Here is a 21,154-nt window from a genome sequence, read left to right on the forward strand (position 1 = left end):
TGTTTACACAGTTTCGGTCTACTACTCTGTATTTTCTATTTTCCTGCAACCATGGTGAACAACAATACTGAGCTGAAGTAAAAATTCGTTGGTTGGTGGCACGTACTTGTTTCCGGGTAGGGGGTAATGTCGACAAGGGTAGATTGCTTGTTAGGGGGAGCTTATCTTTACTGCCGCTTCATACATTTCTTCAAGTTATCTTGAGTTATCTTAATAGTCACCCTCGTACAACTTGTGTTCTCCGATAAAACGTGAGTGGTTACAAACTGCGCTAATGAGGATCTGAGTTGCACAGAACTGGTTCGTGTGTGTGTGTGTGTGTGTGTGTGTGTGTGTGTGTGTGTGTGTGTGTGTGTGTGTGTGTGTGTGTGTGTGTGTGTGACCAGTATTGGGGTTTCAAACACACACACACACACACACACACACACACACACACACACACACACACAACTCACACACACACGCACACACTCTCACAAAACAACGAATAAACAAGCACCACACCTTCCAATCAAAATTGATATTCAGTCTCCCTAAAGTGAACTAACATGCTATCATTCTCACTATAACCAGGTCCACACATGACGGTAAATGACTGGTACTGACGGTGTGGAGACATGGTGAAGACTGCGGTCAGAGGTGAAATTGGTGTCAGGGAAGATGGTGACCGCTATTCTCTGCACGTGCATCAGGTACCCTAGGACTCAAGACTTAGTAACTGTGGTACAAAAACCTTTCTTTACTAGGGTGCGCTGTGGTACGAAAACATTACTTTATTATTGGGCACTGTGGTACAAAAACGTTGCTTTACTTTGGTGTGCTGTGGTACAAAACCATCACTTCAATTTATTATTGGGTACTGTGGTACAAAAGCCTCGCCTTGCCGTCTATAAAGCGCATGGCCTTTTGTGCTATAGACTGAGGACATGGGGTGTTGTCTGCCAGTATGGAGGCAGAAGATCGTGCTGCGAATAGGTAAAAGTCCAGTGGAAAACCCAAACTAGGTGTTTGCATAAAATCCAGAGTATGCCCAAAGTGTGACCTGGTTTGCATTATGATAGACAACATGGACTGCTGGCTGGTTGTATGAATACAGAAGACGTGCTGCGGAAGTATTGGAATAGCGTCACGCTCATAAGATAATTGCCTATGTCATTTTTTATGTTTAAAAAACCCTGCAAAAAAACTTCTTTGGTTTCTGAACAATCTGCCTATCTCATTTTAGTTATAAGTTGCAAACTGCCTATCTTGAGCTGTTACCACGGGATAAACTTGAGATGAAGAGCTGACAGCAACATTTTTAATCAGCAAAAACTGCATAACAACCCACAAAGAGCTTTTGCATACCTTCACATTCTCAAAACAAGTCTTCCTGTATCATATTCAAAAAGAAAAAGTGCCTAACTCAAGAAACGAGATCAGCAGTTTTGCTTATGTTACCGTGGTAATGGTTTCCGATGGTTTGAGAGTTTGTACTCTCTAACACATGATAGATACTCTTCCAGTAGCTTCCCCTGAAGTTTCACTACAGAAATGCCAAACACTGAGATAGGTATTTTTTTTATGAGCGTGACGATAGTGGAAAACATGGACTAGGGTATTGTATAAGATCAGAGCATGCACTATGTATGTGAGAGACGAATATGGTGGACAGAATTTTGCATGAAAAGTCAGCGACCGCTTCACTATGTGTAGGCATGTTCTTTGTTTCACAGGATATTTTTTTATCCACAAGTTCTTTTTGAAAGAGTAACGAAACTTCAGCACCTTCAAACTTCTGTCTTAAACGTCAAACTCTTTCCAAAATTAACTACATACTTTACTAATTGTTGTTGTACATGTAATTGATTCCTGATGCTCCTATATAACGTGTCCAGATCACGAAAAACAGATTTTAATAATAAATATCGACGGCATTTTTTAATGTTCTTGTCTACATTTTTATACCGAAATCGCCATTTGACCATTAAAATGCAGAGTCTATTATCTACAAATATCAACAATACACCCCCTTTCAATCAGGAAAGGCGAAGCCAGTGTAGCCGTTTGAAAATTCATTGTAGTATTCCAGCGTAGTACTCATAGTAGGATATCCTTATTTGGAAAATGCAAAGCGCAAAACTCCTCTCAAATCCCGTGCATTTCGTGCGTTTAAAAAAAAGCGTGGACAGCGCTCCAGTGTCAAACTGTTGCTGCACTTGTTTGGGCGTGGCTATAAGCATAGTGACATGAATTTGATTGGTGAGTATTTTTAGGCAAAGCAAAGTTAGTTAGTTAGTTAGTTAGTTAGTTAGCTGTTGCTTTTCGGGTCCAGCGGACCATAACAGGCCAAATCAGGACCCCACAAGTTAATCATTGCACATTTTTAGATTAAAACACTTCTAATACATAAAATCCGTAACGTCACCCGAAGGCAACAAAAAAGTCAAAGCAAAACCCTATATGTCAAATAAACTAGGTTGTTTTAAAATTCAAATCTTAAAATAAAGACCAGACTCCTTTACAAAACCCAAAAGAGCTGAAGAGCTGACCACTGTAAAAAATACTTTTCAAGCTCGAGGTGCCAAAATACTTTTCTCCTTGATCATACAGATCAGCACACTCGGTGAGAAAATGACTCACAGTAAAACCAGTATCACATGCGTAGCATGCACCATGGTGCCTCTTCTCTTTTAAGCAGATGAACATGAGTGAGATAAGTGTGACCAGTATGTAACACTTTCTTCTTTTCTACTTGAAGCCACTAAAGGAAGTGGCTTTAACAGATCAGGAAGAGTTTTATACAATTTGTTTTCCGTGCAGGCAGACCAACGGTCTTGCCAGAGTTTTAAGCTGTAACAAAGGGTCTTCCTACGCAAGTCAGTAAAAGGAACAGACTGCTCAGGGAGACGAGGAACCGCCAAATCTAGAGCATCCTTTGCTGCCTTGTCAGCAACCTCGTTGCCGTGTATGCCCATATGACTGGGCGCCCACATAAAATTGATAATCTTGCCTTCAGAAATAAGTTTAGTGTGAAGGTCGTGAATGTCGACTAAAAAAGGATGAGTAAACTTTCTGGTGGATATCGCTTCAAGAGCTGAAAGCGAATCAGATACAATCAAAAAAGACTGATGTCTGGATTGATAAATTAATTTTAATGCCAAGATGATGGCCCTAAGTTCCGCCGAATACACCGACGAACCATTAGGGAGTCATGTTCTCAGCAAACAGAAAACAAAATATTGGAAGCGTGAGTCACGCTACCCAAAAATAAAATCTTTTTTTACATATTTTTTTTCTATAACTTTTTTCCCCATGGTTCATTCATCATTTGACATAATTTTGTATCGAAATCTAACCATAAGATTATTGAAAAAAAGCAAAAATGTAGACGACCACCTTTAAACCCACAACAGGGTTGGGTTTTCTTTATGCAAATACGACAAGGTTCGGCAAGCTCTATGTATTTTTCACCAGTCAACTCTCTAAGATAAATGTTTTATTTATAACCCGAAACACAGATTTTGCCATTAAAGTTCTGTATACTGCAGGATATTCATCGCTAGTTAACTACCAAGGACATGCGTATTTATATAACCCAAAACACAGATTTTGCCATAAAATATCACAAAGCTGTATGAATTTACCAAAAGTCAATTATCAGTGACATGCAGCTTTTTTTAACATTAAACACAGATTTCCTTAAAAATATTAAAAAGTTGGCTATGCCGCATACAGACAACAAGACAAATGTGGCTAAAATGAAATGTGAAAGAATTGCTTCGTGATTTTAAGACTTGTAACAACAAGGCAGAACAAAGCAGCTATCATCGCCACACAGCAGGTTTTTTTCATTAAAGTTCTGCATGCCACGTGAATTTATCATCCGTCGGGCCATCAACGATAGACCTCGTTATATATAGCCTCCAAGACAAATCTGGCGAAAACAAAATATTAGACTTTCGCGGTATGCTCAATGAATTTATTTCAAGCCAGTTTTGAAGGACACGCCGCTATTTCCAAATACTCTCTTTTATTTTTTACAATCCCAAACACAGATTTTGCCATAAAAGTACTGCATGCTGAATGAATTTATCACCAGTCAAATATCAAGGGCAGGAAGAGATCATCACCCCGCCATTGTCCTTCGCAGCATCCGCCCCGTCGACCCCCCTCTCACGCTCGCTCCGTCGCGTTGTGCTGTTCATCTGACCATTAATCACCACGGCCACAAAGCCCGCAGGCCCGGGGCCAGCAATACGGCCACAATCTGAGCGTGGAGATGGTCCGCTAATAGAAACTTGTGATGGAGAAACTGACGGCGAGGTTGCAGGCCTGGGGACTCTTGACGTTTATTACCGGAAATGATGCTTCAAATATGGCCGTCGTTGACAGCCTCGTTGTGGGCGCGCCGGAATTGGGTCATTGGGGTTGGAGACGCGGTGAGACAAAACAGAATGATATCTGCCCGGTCTGTCTTGTCGTCAGTGACAGGGATCTCATCAGACACTTTGATGATGAGAGGGTGATGGTTGGATTAACTGTATTGTGTGTTGTCTGCTTCCCTCTGTCTAGGTTTTGTCTTCTCCTGACTCCCGCCCCACTGACTCCCGACCCCTTCCCCGCCTCCCCCATCCCCGCCTCCACCCTACCTTGCCAACTTTTGATGAGTAGTATCGTGTTGTCTGCTTTCTCTTGTCAATTATTTTTACTGTCTGTTTGTTTTGTTGTCTTTTATTTTTCTTTGTTTTCTTTGATTAATATTTCCTTGGCCGTCTGTGATCGTTGTTCCGAAGCCAAACTCTTGTTCCAGGATTGGTCCGTGTACAGAACGTGACCATAAAGATGATATTAATTTGTAAACATCAGAGTTCAATCTATTAAGTAAGACTAAGAATATGAATTCAACACTAATTTCATCCACTGCATGACACTTTTTGTGACCTAAAAGCGAGAAATACTCGCCAATTTCATGAACAGCCTAAATGTACTAATTGATCTATACAAAGGCGTCTGAATGTTGCAACAGAGAGAGAGAGAGAGAGAGAGAGAGAGAGAGAGAGAGAGAGAGAGAGAGAGAGAGAGAGAGAGAGAGAGAGGGAGAGAGAGAGAGAGAGAGAGAGAGAGAGAGAGAGAGAGAGAGAGAGAGAGAGAGAGAGAGAGAGAGAGAGAGAGAGAGAGAGAGAGATCAAACGACAAACATAAACAACATCTATTAAGAAAATCTAAAAAGCTGACAAGAAGTGTATGATTGAAGTTAAAATCAGCAAACATGGGTGCATTGTCTTCTTCCATGAGTCAATAATGCATTTGCTGCGTCTTCGATTTCGTCTGGTACCGTGTTGTCATTAAGACAACTTCAAGTCAGCAAACAACTACAAAAATCCATACTATAAAAGGATGAGGAGATGTTTTCGACGTTTGCCATAATCACATTACTGTTTTCTGGCCGCAGTGAACAGGCCGATCACGCGCGGAAACTTTTAATTGGACCATGTGCTTCGATCAGTTAACATATTAAAACAAGGTTATTCGTTTTCGTACAACTTTATTTTTATCCAAAATACAAAAAATACAAAAAAACCATTTTAACCGCAGCATACAGTGGGTTATGCTGCATTGACCCCGTAAGTACAATACCACTCGAGTTCTTTACGTTGACGTCGTCTCTAAGTTGATGCATTTGTTTTCCTGTTTCTGATCAAATTAAGCCAAATTTAAAGGGGTACCAACGAGTTATTTCTTACTGCTATAACAGCTATGAAATTTCGCCTTTGGCTGCAAAAGGTTTTGTCCAGATGTAAAACCGACTAGCTGTAATTTACGCAAAACTGCGAATGGTCACAACATTATAAAAATGTACCGGCGAATTTCATGTGGAATAGTGTCATGATTCATGATTCGCCCCTGCAAATCTGGATGTACTGATTCTTTGTCTTCAACACGAACACGTAGTTCGACTGTGTCACATAACTTGATACAGGGAGGGAATGTTGAAGAAAAGGACATTCAATAAGACGCTTTACACAAGACATAAACTGTGCCTGCTTTAAACAAAAGTTGGTTTGTGTTTTGTGTCGTCTGAAATATCTCACTACGGCTGTCTTCAGAGTCGATTTTTAAATTCAAAGAACGCGCTTATTTTGGCAACAGCTTTATTGGATTCCAACTCAGATCTCAGTGTCGCTTTCTGCTTGCGAATCACAAATCCAGCGAGCGTGTCGGGTTGAGAAGCCAGTGGCAGGACAGACCTGTGCAAAACCGGGTTCAACGAAACCAGTTTGTCTTTCTCCGCCAGCCAATCTTCGGGCGTGACAGCTGCAAAACTGCAAGTTTCCTATTATGGAAGGAAAAGCTAAGCTTCCGCCTCGGCCCCTGCGACAAGGAACTCATTTTTGTGCGGAGCGATATATAGTGAATTAATTCCTACACTCGGGGCTGGCCTCATCAGCAGCTTAGAGCTCCCCCCCTATCCCCTAGCCGGCGGTTGGCGCATTCCGCGGGCCTAGGTGATCCTATTAGGACCATTTTTCTTCAATTGCCTTTTTCTGGGGAGGAAAAAAGTATTAGACTGGGAAGAGGACGAAAGGGAACCCTTACCCGTCATTGGAGATGTCAAGTGTCGCCGGCCGATAAGGGGAGGGAATTAGCCCAGATGGGACGACAACTCGGGACGGAGTTGGCACGTGCCGCGTATCATATGGGCTGTCTTCAGCGAAGGACTGTTTTCTCTCCCCCCTCCCCCCTCCTCCTTTTGCACTATTTCCTGTTCAGGTTTTGCTCCATTTTGTGTGGTTTTTAGTACGACAATTGATTGAGGCAATCATACACTGGCTTTGGGGAGCTCTCGTCGGTGCTGTGATGTCTAATTGTACAAATGCAGCCATATCGACGGCTTGACGTTGATGCATCAAGCGCTTGAGTGCTTGATTGCTGAGGAGAAGCATCACCTCCCATACAAATAGAACAAAGTGGGGCGACCTTAAAGAGACACTGTCTGCGAGGGGTCGACGGGTCTCAGAAACAAAGTTTAGAGATTTATGTAGAATCTTACACATGGGATAAAAGCATCCCTCCATTTGGACATATATTATATATATATATATATATACTGTTCAAAAAAAGAAACGCATAGTTGCTACTTGCCAAATTTGTTTTATTTTTCGAAAAAATTAACAGAAAATCCAATATTTAGATTATTTGTTTGAAATTTGGTATGGACACAGTTGAATGCACACACAGTTCATTTGCATCTTCAAATCAATCAGTCAATCAATACGATTGGGTGCCGAGGCTGTCAAGTCAGTAGGGGGTGTGACTGCCTTGAGCAGCAACAACTGCCCGGCACCTTCTGGGCATGGACTGGATCAGATGCCGGATATCTTGCTGTGGGATGGTGTCCCACTCCTCCTGAAGTGCCTGCAATAGATCGCGGTGATTTGCCGGCGCTTCTTCTCGCCTGCGCACACGTCTGTCCAATTCATCCCAGAGGTGTTCTATCGGGTTCATGTCTGGCGACATGGATGGCCAGGGAAGCACCTGGACATGGTGGTCGGTGAGGAACTGGGTGGTGAGTCGTGCTGTGTGCGGGCGAGCGTTGTCCTGCTGGAATATGGCATCCTGGTCAGCCAGAAGAGGAAGGGCGTGTGGGCGCAGAATTTCCTCCACGTATCGCTGGGCAGTTATGCGCCCTTGGACGTGCACCAGGGTGCTCCTTCCAGCGGTATTGATCGCCCCCCACACCATGACGCCTCCACCACCATGAACGGGTGCCTCATCCACACAGTTGGGCGCGTAACGTTCGTTTACTCTCCGGTAGACCCTCCTCCGAGCATCATGTCGCTGGAGCAGGAAGTAGGACTCGTCGCTGAACCACACGTGTCTCCAGTGATTCCGGACGGTCCAGCGAAGGTGCTGGTTGCCCCACTGCACTCGGTTCTGGCGATGGCGGCGGGTGAGGACAGCTCCTCTGTGAGGTCTGCGAGCTCTCAAACCAGCTTCATGCAGGCGGTTCCGCACGGTCTGGTCCGATAATCGGTGTGGCCCTGGGAGAGCCTGGACAGAAGATGAGGCCGACAGGAAACGATTCCGGAGGTGGCGGAGCCGTATGAAGCGGTCGTGAGCAGCAGTTGTCGCCCTTGGTCTTCCCGCTCGTGGCAAGTCAGCAACGAAGCCAGTGGCTTGAAACCTGACCCACAGTCTACTGATGGTGCTCTGGGACACGTGGAAGTGCCTGGCGATTGCACTTTGACTTTGGCCTGCTTGTAAACGACCCAATGCAATTTGGCGGTCTTCTCTGCTCAATCGGGCCATCTTTCGTCGCTGAATTGTCGTCTGATTTCTTTGTGGCGAACAATCCGCTTTTATGGGTTTTGGAAGACATGGTGAGAGCTCAATATTCCCCGAGTTTCACGAGATTACACTGAAGCATGACGAGTGGTCATGCCAAATAAGCAATTTTGACATTGTGGCCACTGATAACGCATGCGTCACGTGCAGAGCTCACTTGTGGCAATGGACGAAAGGTCGACGACCAGATAAACATTTTCTGCAGTTTGGTGGATATCCTTGTAGCCATATAACTAAATTAAGCAAATATTACAAGCTATGCGTTTCTTTTTTTGAACAGTATATATAAAAATTTATAATGAGAGCGCTGCTAAAAATGCCAAAATGTGCACTCAATCGCTTGTACTTTTAAAGAAAAGTTAAATATAGAATGACGTCAAGAGCGAGAATGCATAGAAATTACGTCATGAGCAAGGGAGATCATCCTTTACTCTGTGTGTGTCTCCACCGCCTACATTCCAACAAGGAATTTTGAAAGCAGGGAGCACACTAAAAATCTGAAAATTGTAATTAACCTTTTTTTATATAAAACGATCCAAATTTACGTTCATCTTATTCTTCATCATTTTCTGATTCCAAAAACATATAAATATGTTATATTCGGATTAAAAACAAGCTCTGAAAATTAAAAATATAAAAATTATGATCAAAATTAAATTTCCGAAATCGATTTAAAAACAATTTCATCTTATTTCTTGTCGGTTCCTGATTCCAAAAACATATAGATATGATATGTTTGGATTAAAAACACGCCCAGAAAGTTAAAACGAAGAGAGGTACAGAAAAGCGTGCTATGCAGCACAGCGAAACCACTACCGCGCTAAACAGGCTCGTCAGTTTCACTGCGTTTTGCACAAGCGGCGGACTACGGTCATTGTGAAAAAATGCAGTGCGTTCAGTTTCATTCTGTGCGTTCCACAGCTTGACTAAATGTAGTAATTTCGCCTTACGCGACTTGTTTTTTTTATGGGATCATAGCATTCTTCCACTTGAACACATACCAATAATTAACTGTCTGCCTGCTTTGTGTGCCGAGAGAATTTTGGTGTTGTTGCATTATTTCCGAGAGTGAAACTTCTGTCAATTTGCGACAAGATTCAGTAGAAAAATAAATGTCCCAAAAGATCAAAGATCTTTAAATTTATGGCTTTCGAATTCGTCGAAGCAAGACGGATCTATATAGAGTTATAAAAGACTTTTAAGACCTTCTTTTGGTTTTATCTAGTGCCCCTACACACACACACACACACACACACACACACACACACACACACACACACACACACACACACACACACACACACACACACACACACACACACACACACACACACACACACAGTCATAAAGAATGCAAGTCTTCCGAGTAATGTCTCTCTTACTCCTTTTTACATTTAGTCAAGTTTTGACTAAATGTTTTAACATAGAGGGGGGAATCGAGACGAGGGTCGTGGTGTATGTGTGTGTGTGTGTGTGTGTGTGTGTGTGTGTGTGTGTGTGTGTGTGTGTGTGTGTGTGTGTGTGTGTGTGTGTGTGTGTGTGTAGAGCGATTCAGAGTAAACTACTGGACCGATCTTTATGAAATTTGACATGAGAGTTTCTGGGTATGATATCCCCGGAATTTTTTTTTTCATTTTTTCGATAAATACCTTTGATGACGTCATATCCGGCTTTTTGTAAAAGTTGAGGCGGCACTGTCACACCCTCATTTTTCAATCAAATTGATTGAAATTTTGGCAAAGCAATCTTCGACGAAGGCCGGGGTTTGGTATTGCATTTCAGCTTGGTGGCTTAAAAACTAATGTGTGAGTTTGGTCATTAAAAATCGGAAACTTGTAATTAAAATTATTTTTTTATTAAACGACCCAAAAACAATTTCATCTTATTCTTCGTCATTTTCTGATTCCAAGAACATATACATATGTTATATTTGGATTAAAAACAATCTCTGAAAATTAAAAATATAAAAATTATTATCAAAATTAAATTTCCGAAATCGATTTAAAAACTATTTCATCTTATTCCTTGTCGGTTCCGGATTCCAAAAAACATATAGATATGATATGTTTGGATTAAAAACACGCTCAGAAAGTTAAAACGAAGAGAGGTACAGTAAAGCGTGCTATGAAGCACAGCGCAACGGCTGCCGCGCCAAACAGGCTCGTCACTTTCACTGCCTTTTGCACTAGCGGCGGACTACGTTCAGTTTCATTCTGTGAGTTCCACAGCTTGACTAAATGTAGTAATTTCGCCTTACGCGACTTGTCTTTCTTTATTTTGTCAACCTTTCTTTGTTCGGATAGTTCTTGTTTGTTCTGTGTGTATTTGTTCATGTATGGTTTCTCTAATTAGCTAGAAGGTAATGTTTGTGTTCTAATTCTCCTGCGCCGTATTGGGCAAGATCGAAACAACCTTACCGCGTTCACCAAGACTAGCAGACTCTCGAGTGTACATTCTTATCCTCCCTCTCCTTCTCCCTTTTTGCCACTCAGAGCCATGTTGGGACTAAAAAACAAGAAATGTAGGTTGTTGGAACGTTTGTTATTGACAAAAAAACAATACATTCACAAATATATCGACCCAACGGTCTTTTAAGTGCACAGACAAACAATAACGAAAACTGTTTTCAAAATAGTTTTCGTTATTGTCTGTCAATGCACTTAAAAGACCGTTGGGTCGATGTATTTGTGAATGTATTGTTTTGTCAATAACACACGTTCCAACAACCTACCTTTCTTGTTGTTTGATTCTGAATTTTGGAACGTTGGCAGTCTCTTTGTTTTTGGATTTGCTCATGTTGGGGCTAATTAAGATTTCATTAAGGCTTTGACATTTTGTCTTTATGTCAAAATAAAAATGGGCTTGAGAATATGTCAGGAAACGTTGTGCTTCCATTCTAACGCGTTACCACAACCACATCCCTCCTCTAGCCCCTCCCAGCTCTCTCCGCTGCCAATGTCTCAACCCCCCCCCCCCCCCCATCGACCCCTACCCCATCTTGCGACACCCTCTGCGTCTCCTCTTCGTTTCCTTTTCTTGTGTATCATGGTAAAATCACAGTCATCCCGATGTAAATTTGCTAAGAACCTTTCATGTATACCTACCTACCAACCCACCCCAATCCTTCCCTCTTGTCTAACCTGCATTCTACGACTTTTTAGAAACAGCAGCATCAACAAGAGCGCCGAAAAGCGATTGGGTATTCAGCGCCAAAAAGGGTATCAGAATATACTGTTGACGCGTCTAGACGAGGTCTGTGCATGTCTTTGGCATAACTGGTCCTTGTGGATGAATGTCTTTAGGAGTAGAAGATGTTTATGCGGTCTCGAGTCATAGTTCAGGCAGAGCTGCTTGCTACACGGTGAGACAAAGGCAGAGGAGGATGAAGCGCGGGGGGGGGGGGGGGGGGAGAGAGAGAGAGAGAGAGAGAGAGAGGGAGAGAGAGAGAGAGAGAGAGAGAGAGAGAGAGAGAGAGAGAGAGAGAGAGAGAGAGAGAGAGAGAGAACTGCCCTGAAATTTATGATGTATTTCATAAGGACACAAATTTAAGGACTGGCCTTTTCTTACAAGGAGAGAGAGAGAGAGAGAGAGAGAGAGAGAGAGAGAGAGAGAGAGAGAGAGAGAGAGAGAGAGAGAGAGAGAGAGAGAGAGAGTATATATGTATATATATATATATATGTCCGCCTATCAGCAAAATATATACACTTTAGTGCATTTGTCGGTCGTTCTGTGTCTGTGCGCCTATACAGACAGACCTCAAAGGCGACACGTACCACACCAAGTTTTCTCTCTCCCCTTTTCGCTGCTGGCGCCACAGGTCTTTCGGTCCACGGAAATGGCTGGCTAATTGTGGACAAACAATTATGATGGCTTAATTCGCCGCCAACAGATTTGTGCTTGGAGCGATTAGGAGGAGACAGATAAGCCCGAGGCAGATGATTGGAGAAATAATTGGCAGCAGAATGGCCTCCCTCTTTCCTAATTTACAGATCGGGTCCAGATTCATGCACTAGGATAAATCGTTTTGGATGAAACTTGGTAAATCCTTTCAGCCTTGGTATTTGAGACAGTGACAAAATGTCGAATTTAGTGACATTTGATCATGCAAAAATGGATATGAAATCTGAATTTATTTCTTTTTCAATAACTCCCGAAACACAGATCATACCATCGAGCTGATAACTAATATTAATAATAATAATACAAGAATTTATATCGCGCACATATCTCACCACAAGGCGACTCAAGGCGCACAGTACGAAATATGAGAGAGCCCTGAAATGCAGCCGCTCGGCGCAGAAGGGACAGCACTCTATATTTCGGGGGAAGCATGCTGGGTATTTTCGTGTTTCTATAACCCACCGAACTCTGACATGGATTACAGGATCTTTTCCGTGCGCACTTGGTCTTGTGCTTGCGTGTACACACGAAGGGGGTTAAGTCACTAGCAGGTCTGCACATAAGTTGACCTGGGAGATCGAAAAACTCTCCACTTTTAACCCACCAGGCGGCAGCGACTGGGATTCGAACACACGACCTTCCGATTAGGAAGCCGACGTCTTACCACCACGCCACTGTGCCCGGTTCAACTGTTCAACGAAGGTTGTTTCGCGTGTAACACACTCTTCAAGGACACGAAATTGCAGGATTGTTTCCCTCTGCACAAAATAAATTGTTACACTTCTTGGGCTCTTCCGTACGACTTGACAAGCATTTCTAAACAAGTGTTGAGAGAATACAGATTCATTAGAATAGAAACGGTCACGGACATTAAAACGTCACCTTTTCGTGTCTCATTTCTCGTTTCTGAAAGACTGGTGCAAAAGGAGAATATTTCACCTTCAAAGATTATGCCAACGTGCAACACATGACCTCATAGCGTCTGGCGTCACATCCAGCTGCAATAAACAGTTGATTTGATTTGACTTGATTCTTGTTGCTTTTTGGGTCCAGCGGATCATATAGGCCAAATCAGGACCCCACAAGTTTAACATTACACATATTTAAATAAGCAAAATCAGGAACGTCACCCAGTTGGAGAAATAATAATGATACTGATGATAATAATAATAATGATATGCCAGTGTTGACAAAATAATAATAATAACGATAATAGCATATCAATTTTGAATATGCTCACCCATTTTAAATATGCTCAACTGAGTCTGGCACCATTTTTATCGGCAACACAGACATTAAAAGAAAATAAACTTATATGCAACATCTTCCTCGTCCAGGAAGCGAATCTTATCTTTTTGGGCAGGAAGTCGCATCGCATGATTACTTCCTCTTCTTTCCAATCCTCTTGATCGCTTTCTGTCTCTTACTTTCTTTCTTCTTTTTTTTGTAGGGTCGCTTTTGGTAAATTCATTCATGGCTTTCTCTTTCTTATTTTCTGTTTGTTTGTTGTTGAGACAGCTAAACAGAAGAGTTTTCTTTAGTCTTATCTAGCATCTTTTTTATGACATGAGCTCAGGTATGATATACAGGCGATGAACCAGCCATCCATCAACCAAAACAAAATCGTTGTTGTGAGTGTGTGTGTGTGTGTGTGTGTGTGTGTGTGTGTGTGTGTGTGTGTGTGTGTGCGTGCGTGTGTGTGTGTGCGTGCGTGCGTGTGTGTGTGTGTGTGTGTGTGTTTGCAAGAGGTAATTGACAAGATGATGCAGATACGCAATCCGTTTCATTTTGTTTTAACGTTTTGTTTTGTTCCAGATGTTTTATTTTCAATAATTCTACTTTCATTATTTTTAATTTCAAAATACAACAGCTACCTTTCCGTTTATTGCAGCAGTGCGGGAGAATTACGAAACAGCGATGATGGATATTTCACGTCACAACATTCATTGTTATTGTGATTCAGTCATCGAACTTGTTCTTTCTTGCTTTCATGCGATTGCAACAAGGCCGAAATGGTTCCGTGCTCTTCACATACTTCTGTCTGCTACCCTGAACTAATAAAGTCGCCTTTTCTTTGTCTGTTGTTGCAGAGTGCAGGCGGTCTTGGAGAAACACGAAACAGCACTATTGATGCTGCTTGGATTCGGTGGGTTCTCCATCATCCTGGCCCTGATCCACAACGCTGTGAGGAAGTACGTGTTTCACGACGAACACAATCTGGACACCACGTTTGACGCTGGCGGTAACGTCAGTCTGTCCCTCACTGCTGTCACCGTGGCGTCACAGCTCTTCTGGCCTGGTGATATTCTGCACAGCGCTACCTTGACAACAAAGGTGAGTGTATGTTTTGTGACTTAATTTTGATGACGTCACTTCCGTCGTTCTTGCGGCAGAGCTCTTTTGGTCTAGCAATAGTTCTGCACATCGCTACATTGACAACAAAAGTTAGTGTAAGTTTTGTGACGTCATTTTGGTTCTTCAACTGCCGTCAGAGTTCTAACACTAGGCTTACAACAAAGGTAAGAGTAGGCTTTATTTGTGACGTCATTTTGATGACATCACTTCCGTCAGTGTGGTTGAACAGCCCCTCTGGCTTTGTGATATTTTGCACAGCGCTTCGATGACCACAAAGGTGAGTGAGCGGTTTGGTATGTCACATAACATAAATTAAACGATTGTGTCATTGTTGCGTCACAGCCCGTCTGGACTGAGGATATTTTACGATAAACAGAAAGGTAATGGTTTCACCACTCATGCCACGCAATTATGGTTTCTTTCTTGTGGCGTCTTGTCTCTTCAAGTCTTGCGGATAAGGCTTGAACATTCATGCAGCGTCATTTTGGTATCTTACTGCCAGCGTGCTTGTAGCGTTAGAGCTCTTCCGACGTGGTGACATTCTGCATGAAACTTCTTTGACCACGCATGTAACAGCTGGAATGTTCAAGGTGTTTTTCGTCGCTGCTGTCATTGTTGCGTTATATACCTCAATTGTGTCGCAATTAGAGGGGGGAAAAGACAGCGGGAACACTGCATAAACATTGGATTAACCGTAAACAAAGAAGAAGAAGAAGAAGAAGAAGAAGAAAAAGACCAGTAGCAACACAAGACAACAACGACTACAACAACAACAACTACTACAACTTCAACAACAACAAACGACTTTTAAACGGTTTTATTTAAAAGCAAGTACCAGCTGAGCGACAAGCACACTTTGGTTTCTTTTCACACCGACAAAACAATATTTTCGCCAAACATAGATGTAAATATATGTTTTATTCAGCACAACACAGATGAGAGTTTGTTTGTTTGTTTGTTTATTTGTTGCTTAACGTCCAGCCGACTACGCAGAGCCATATCAGGACGAGGAAGGGGGGGATGAAGGGGGCCACTTGTCAAGCGATTCCTGTTTACAAATGCACTAACCCATTACTTGTGTCCCAGCAGGCTTTAGTAAAACTAAATTAATACCTACTGGAAGATTACCAGTTTCCAGTATGTTAAAATAGGCTTAACCTATCTACTGCTGGACTTACATCAGAACACTAACAGATTAAACTATACATGAATCGCGAGACAAGCGGCAAGAGAAGAGATTTTTGGAAAAAATACAGGTGAATGAGCAAGAAGGCAGAAAAAAGAAAAGAATTCATGAAGAAAAAGAGAGCATGACAGGAAAGAGGAACCAAAAATCTACCTAACAGCAAACTAGAAAGCTCCTGCGGTTCCAAAAACAGGAGGGGCCTTTAATTTCATAACCGCAGTGCCCCACTGCGGGACACACAGATGAGAGGTGAGGTTTGTCAAGAGAAGTTTCACTTGTTCAATCGTGTGAAAGGGGCGGTGATGCGAGCCGCTTTAAAACAAACCTAACAATCAAGGAGAAAGTAGTTCAATGACTTCTGCTAAACGACATTTTAAAGCAAAGATCATGGTGAGTAATGACAACATAATGACGACGACTGACCACCGTCTGTAGACAGAAGACCCCTTCACACAATGAGCGTGTTATACAGGACTGCAATGGTCATCGGATGAAAGGGAAGGTAAGCAGCTTAAGGATCCCTCTGTTGACCCACGTCCATCACGCCGACCGCTATCCGGAGAGAGAGCTTGACCCTTGCTCATAATAATTGTTCTGCTCCTTCCGAGGTGTCTTCTTCTTCTTGTCGTTCGCCAATGAACTTGGAGTCCAGCTCTGGTAATGAAGCTGGAGGTCTTATGAAGAGCCTCCACAGGTCCATGCAGCTTCTCATGAAGGGGCACCGGCCTGGTCCAGATCTCTCTCCTCAGGGGCTGGAGATTTCTGCAGTCCTGCAGGATGTGGGCTGCATCCTGCTCTGCGTCTCCACAGGGACACATGGGGGAGGGCACGGCTCGCAGTTTTTTGTGCAGGTGTTGTTGCATTCCGAGGTGTGATGATCGTTCTTCATCCCTGATCTAATGGAGAAGCTTGATGTCGCCGTGACAGTGTCATCAGATGTTAGGATGGTCGTTAGTTCTTCATGTCCCTTCAACCTATCTGGCTAATCGGGGCCGAGGGAAATTGTGACCCTCCACCACGAAATGAGTCGCATGTCACCTCGCGCGGTTCTGCGCTAGGCTTAATATAAGTCCGGGGAGTGTTTGGTAACAGTGTGAGGGTCACCTCAGTCACAGGCGTATAACTCAAACAGTTTTCGCTCTTTTCTAAAACGGTTTTCACCACTGGATAGAGCATAACAAACTCTTTAGGAAAATGTAACAATATGAAAATCATGCAAAGGTGACATGCGACTCATTCCGTGGTGGAGGGTCACAATTGGTGAAATACATAATGACGTTCAAGTAGAAAATCAGATCTCAAAACTCCGACCTCATTTGAAAGGTACCCCTCCTCGCGCAACCAAACATGTTCACCATTACAGATCTGACCAGGCTTTACATGGGATAAGAGCATCTTTTCAGTCGCACACATACTGTAATTTAACAGCCTGGCTGCTACCTGTGAAAAGTGGGCATATTTTGCCGATTTCATTTTTCAATTGATATGGGTGTCATTCATATAATCAGGCCTAATTGATCAAAATATTCCCACTCTGCGTAGAGAGCAGCTACGCAGAAGATTTCTGGTGTAATTTGTCCAAGTAACTGGATGCGGTTACCCCCATTTGAACGCCTAGACAGTTTTGTGGTTGCGTACATGGCCATTGGTCGCTTACACTGAATGGCTAATGTCTCGAGTTATAGCAGCTATGCAGAACACGACTACGGAATGTGCTGGATATACAGTTGCTCACAAAAAAGTCAAATTTAAGGGGCTTACTGTCCGTCAGGTCTAAGTGCCTATGTTGGACATGAGTTGGTTTATACGATTTGTTTGTTTGTTTGTTTGTTTGCTTAACGCCCAGCCGACCACGAAGGGCCATATCAGGGCGGTGCTGCTTTGACATATAACGTGCGCCACACACAAGACAGAAGTCCCAGCACAGGCTTCATGTCTCACCGAGTCACATTATTCTGACACCGAACCAACCCGTCCTAGCACTAACCCCATAATGCCAGACGCCAGGCGGAGCAGCCACAAGATTGCCAATTTTAAAGTCTTAGGTATGACCCGGCCGGGGTTCGAACCCACGACCTCCCGATCATGGGGCGGACACCTTACCACTAGGCCAACTGTGCCGGTGTCGCTCACACCAGACCGACTGTACTTTTACACGAAGGGAGTATCTTCACCAAAGGGAGAAGACTGAATCCTTGTAGAAGAACGAATAAATGCAAGTCATAAATTAGATGGCTCTGAAAGAGAATTTGTGTGTATTTGCCAAGTGTGAATTTGACCAACATGCAGACACACACGACCACAAGCAATGTCAGAAACGATCACGCACCTGTCTCATACTCCCCCCCCCCTCCACCCTACCCCGGCACAAATCGTCACAGAGTAAATTCTCGCTAGCACTGTCACCACCAAAGCAGTAGTACGAACCTGTCACCGAAGCGAACCTTCAATCCAGTAGAAGGTCCTGATTTTAGTGAGATTATTACCGTGAATGGCCGTCAGCGCAGAACGGCGCCAGACTCTTCAGAAGGTCGATGGCTGCCCTACAGACGATTTGTATGCACCGCTAGAACTGTCTCCGATGCCCGCCGGCTCTGTGGCTGGAACACGGGGATGGCTCGGGCGTCAAATGGGCAAATAAAACAGGGAACCGCCCGATTACTTGTATCGGTTTGTGCGCGTCAAGGCGATTGGTTTAGCAGACTTGATTTGGTCGCTGATGGAGCTTTAACTACCGTCTCTGTTCGCTTTCGGGGAAACGTTGGAAGTGAAAATGGGGGGAAGTTAAAAAGGAATGTTTGCTTGCCGCTTTTAATGCCTTTTGTCTAGATCTGAGGCTGTTGCCCTGAATGGCAATACCCTAAGTCCTTCCATTCCTCGCTTGCCTGTATGCGTACAAACTAAGGGCATTATTATGCAAGCAGCACATGACCTCGGACATGGACAGCCATGGGCAGTTAGTTCTCACAGCCACACGCTATAGAATCGTATGTCACAGACAGACACACACATATATAAAATGATAGATAGATAGACCGGTCACCTCCGTTGAAGTCTTGCTTTAAACAATGAGTCTGAGAACTGAAATAAAAATCCCTTATTCGTTCAATATTCTTCTTTTGTTTTTTTTCTCTTTTTTTACCAAGCACATCATTGTGGGGCTTTTAATCAATAACATGCATCCGTCTACAATGTATCATCATTCATCCATCAACATTTATAATAAATATGTAAATGGCAAGTATAAAAGACATATATGTATACAACATTAGGACATAACAGACAGACGGACATATAACATACCGTTCGCATACAAGTAAGGCCGGAGCTTAACATAACATGCAGATTACAGTTCTTGACATTAATGGACGTATTACCTGCTTAATAATAATACAGTCAGTTAATAATACCGTCGAACAAAATAACAAAGAACAAAAAACAAACAAATATTCTTTGCTGTCTAAGGTGCCAGGAGACTGGTTACTAGAATTTTCACTCATTATTATCTTGTTTTCTGAGTGCCCATGTTCCTGTGCTATTTTCGCCTGATGACTGATAATGAGAATTTAAAGATGAATCTACGATTTCGACAGCTTCAGCCTAATACGAGCCGTGCCCGCTTGCATGTTTAGGTACATTTCGACCGACTAGACCAGTTTCATTGCTAAAACGACTTACGGAAACCGTGCTGGTGGAAGGCAAACATGTGACGCCGCTACCATTAGTGTACCGATACTGACTGCTTTGGGGTAGTTCTGCTACTTATATAAACTCTGCAAAAAATGATTGCGACACTTTTCGTACCACAACAGAACAGTTCGTGTCCGTGTCGTTTCATTTGCTTTGCGGGTCCAGCGGACCATAATAGGCCAAATCAGGACCCCACAAGTTTAACATTACATATATGTAAATTAAACCAATTTTAATAAACAAAATTAGGAACGTCACCCGAAGGGAACATAAAAGCTAAATCGAAACCCTACGTGTCAAGGATTTTTTAAATTCAAATCTTAAAATAAAGGCCAGACTCCTTTAAAAACCCAAAGAGAGCTGGAGAGCTGACCTCCGTAAAAATATGTTTCAAGCTAGAGGTGTCAAAATACTGGGAGAAAGCCGAATTAATTATGTATTCAGAACAAATTGTTTCAGGTGGTTATCCTGCGTATTTCTCGTGTTACTTCATTTTTACGGATGATTTTCAATTTGTTTTTTTAATTGTTCAACTATAGTATGTGGAATCCAAAAACAAGAAGGGTAAGTGATTTGGCCAAACGTTCACTATGACTGAACGTTCCACGGGCGGGGATGTACCTCAGTCGGTAGCGCGCTGGATTTGTATCCAGTTGGCCGCTGTCAGCGTGAGTTCGTCCCCACGTTCGGCGAGAGATTTATTTCTCAGAGTCAACTTTGTGTGCAGACTCTCCTCGGTGTCCGAACACCCTCGTGTGTACACGCAAGCACAAGACCAAGTGCGCACGAAAAAGATCCTGTAATCCATGTCAGAGTTCGGTGGGTTATAGAAACACGAAAATACCCAGCATGCTTCCTCCGAAAACGGCGTATTGCTGCCTAAATGGCGGGGTAAAAAACGGTCATACACGTAAAATTCCACTCGTGCAAAAAACACGAGTGTACGGGGGAGTTTCAGCCCACGAACGCAGAAGAAGAAGACTGAACGTTCCAATGACTAACCTGTCTTGTTTGTTCTGTTACTCTTGCTTTTGGTACATGTTTCGTATTTTTAAAAACTTTTTTTAAAGGTAAGTGGACATTATTTTGTTGAGTGAAAGGATAAGAGGCTGACCAATCAACATATTAGGCGCTAGAGAGTTTGGTCCAGAAACACTAATTTTATGTTAATTTTAGTGTTGAAGGAGCATGCGCAAGTGAGCCATGACACGTGTACCGGCTTGCACTGTTAATCAAACATGTTTTGTCAAAGACGGATCTATTGAGCAAATGATCGAGAGAAAAAACAGAGGGTCATACGAAAATCATATCACAAATCAGTGAATTTCTGTAAACTACTCTCCACCGAAACGATCAACCATTTGGTTAAAATATTCTTTTATTCAATTATCCATTTGTTGCCTAAATCACACACATTTCAAATTTAATTTAATCGGTACTTTCAAATGTTCATGTATACATAATATGCGACTGACGTGTGCCATAAACCAACCATGATTCTACAAATTCTTTCTAGCGTCTAAAACGACAGAACCGAAGCAGTTCCTAAAAGCACCCGTATGTACATAGAAGCTTTACAAGTGGACACAGAGCCCACGGCGTGGGTTCCAAAGAGAGTGAAACTTGCTACCCCCTGTGGGTCTGCCTGCCGGGACTGTTTCCTTCTCGCTCCTTCTTCCTGGGCCCGCCGAGACC

General features: G+C 42.8%; 1 protein-coding gene across 1 annotated transcript in view; it reads left to right on the forward strand.

Annotated features, from left to right (window-relative positions):
* Positions 1 to 21,154, forward strand: part of LOC138969208 (uncharacterized) — a 61,948-nt gene that overhangs the window by 17,833 nt on the left and 22,961 nt on the right. Inside the window, exon 3 of the mRNA XM_070341950.1 lies at positions 14,319 to 14,562. Coding sequence (XP_070198051.1) covers positions 14,319 to 14,562 — 244 coding nt within the window. The remainder of the gene's footprint in view (positions 1 to 14,318; positions 14,563 to 21,154) is intronic.

This window comes from Littorina saxatilis, linkage group LG6 (genome assembly GCF_037325665.1).
Source record: "Littorina saxatilis isolate snail1 linkage group LG6, US_GU_Lsax_2.0, whole genome shotgun sequence".
Lineage (NCBI taxonomy): Eukaryota > Metazoa > Mollusca > Gastropoda > Littorinimorpha > Littorinidae > Littorina > Littorina saxatilis.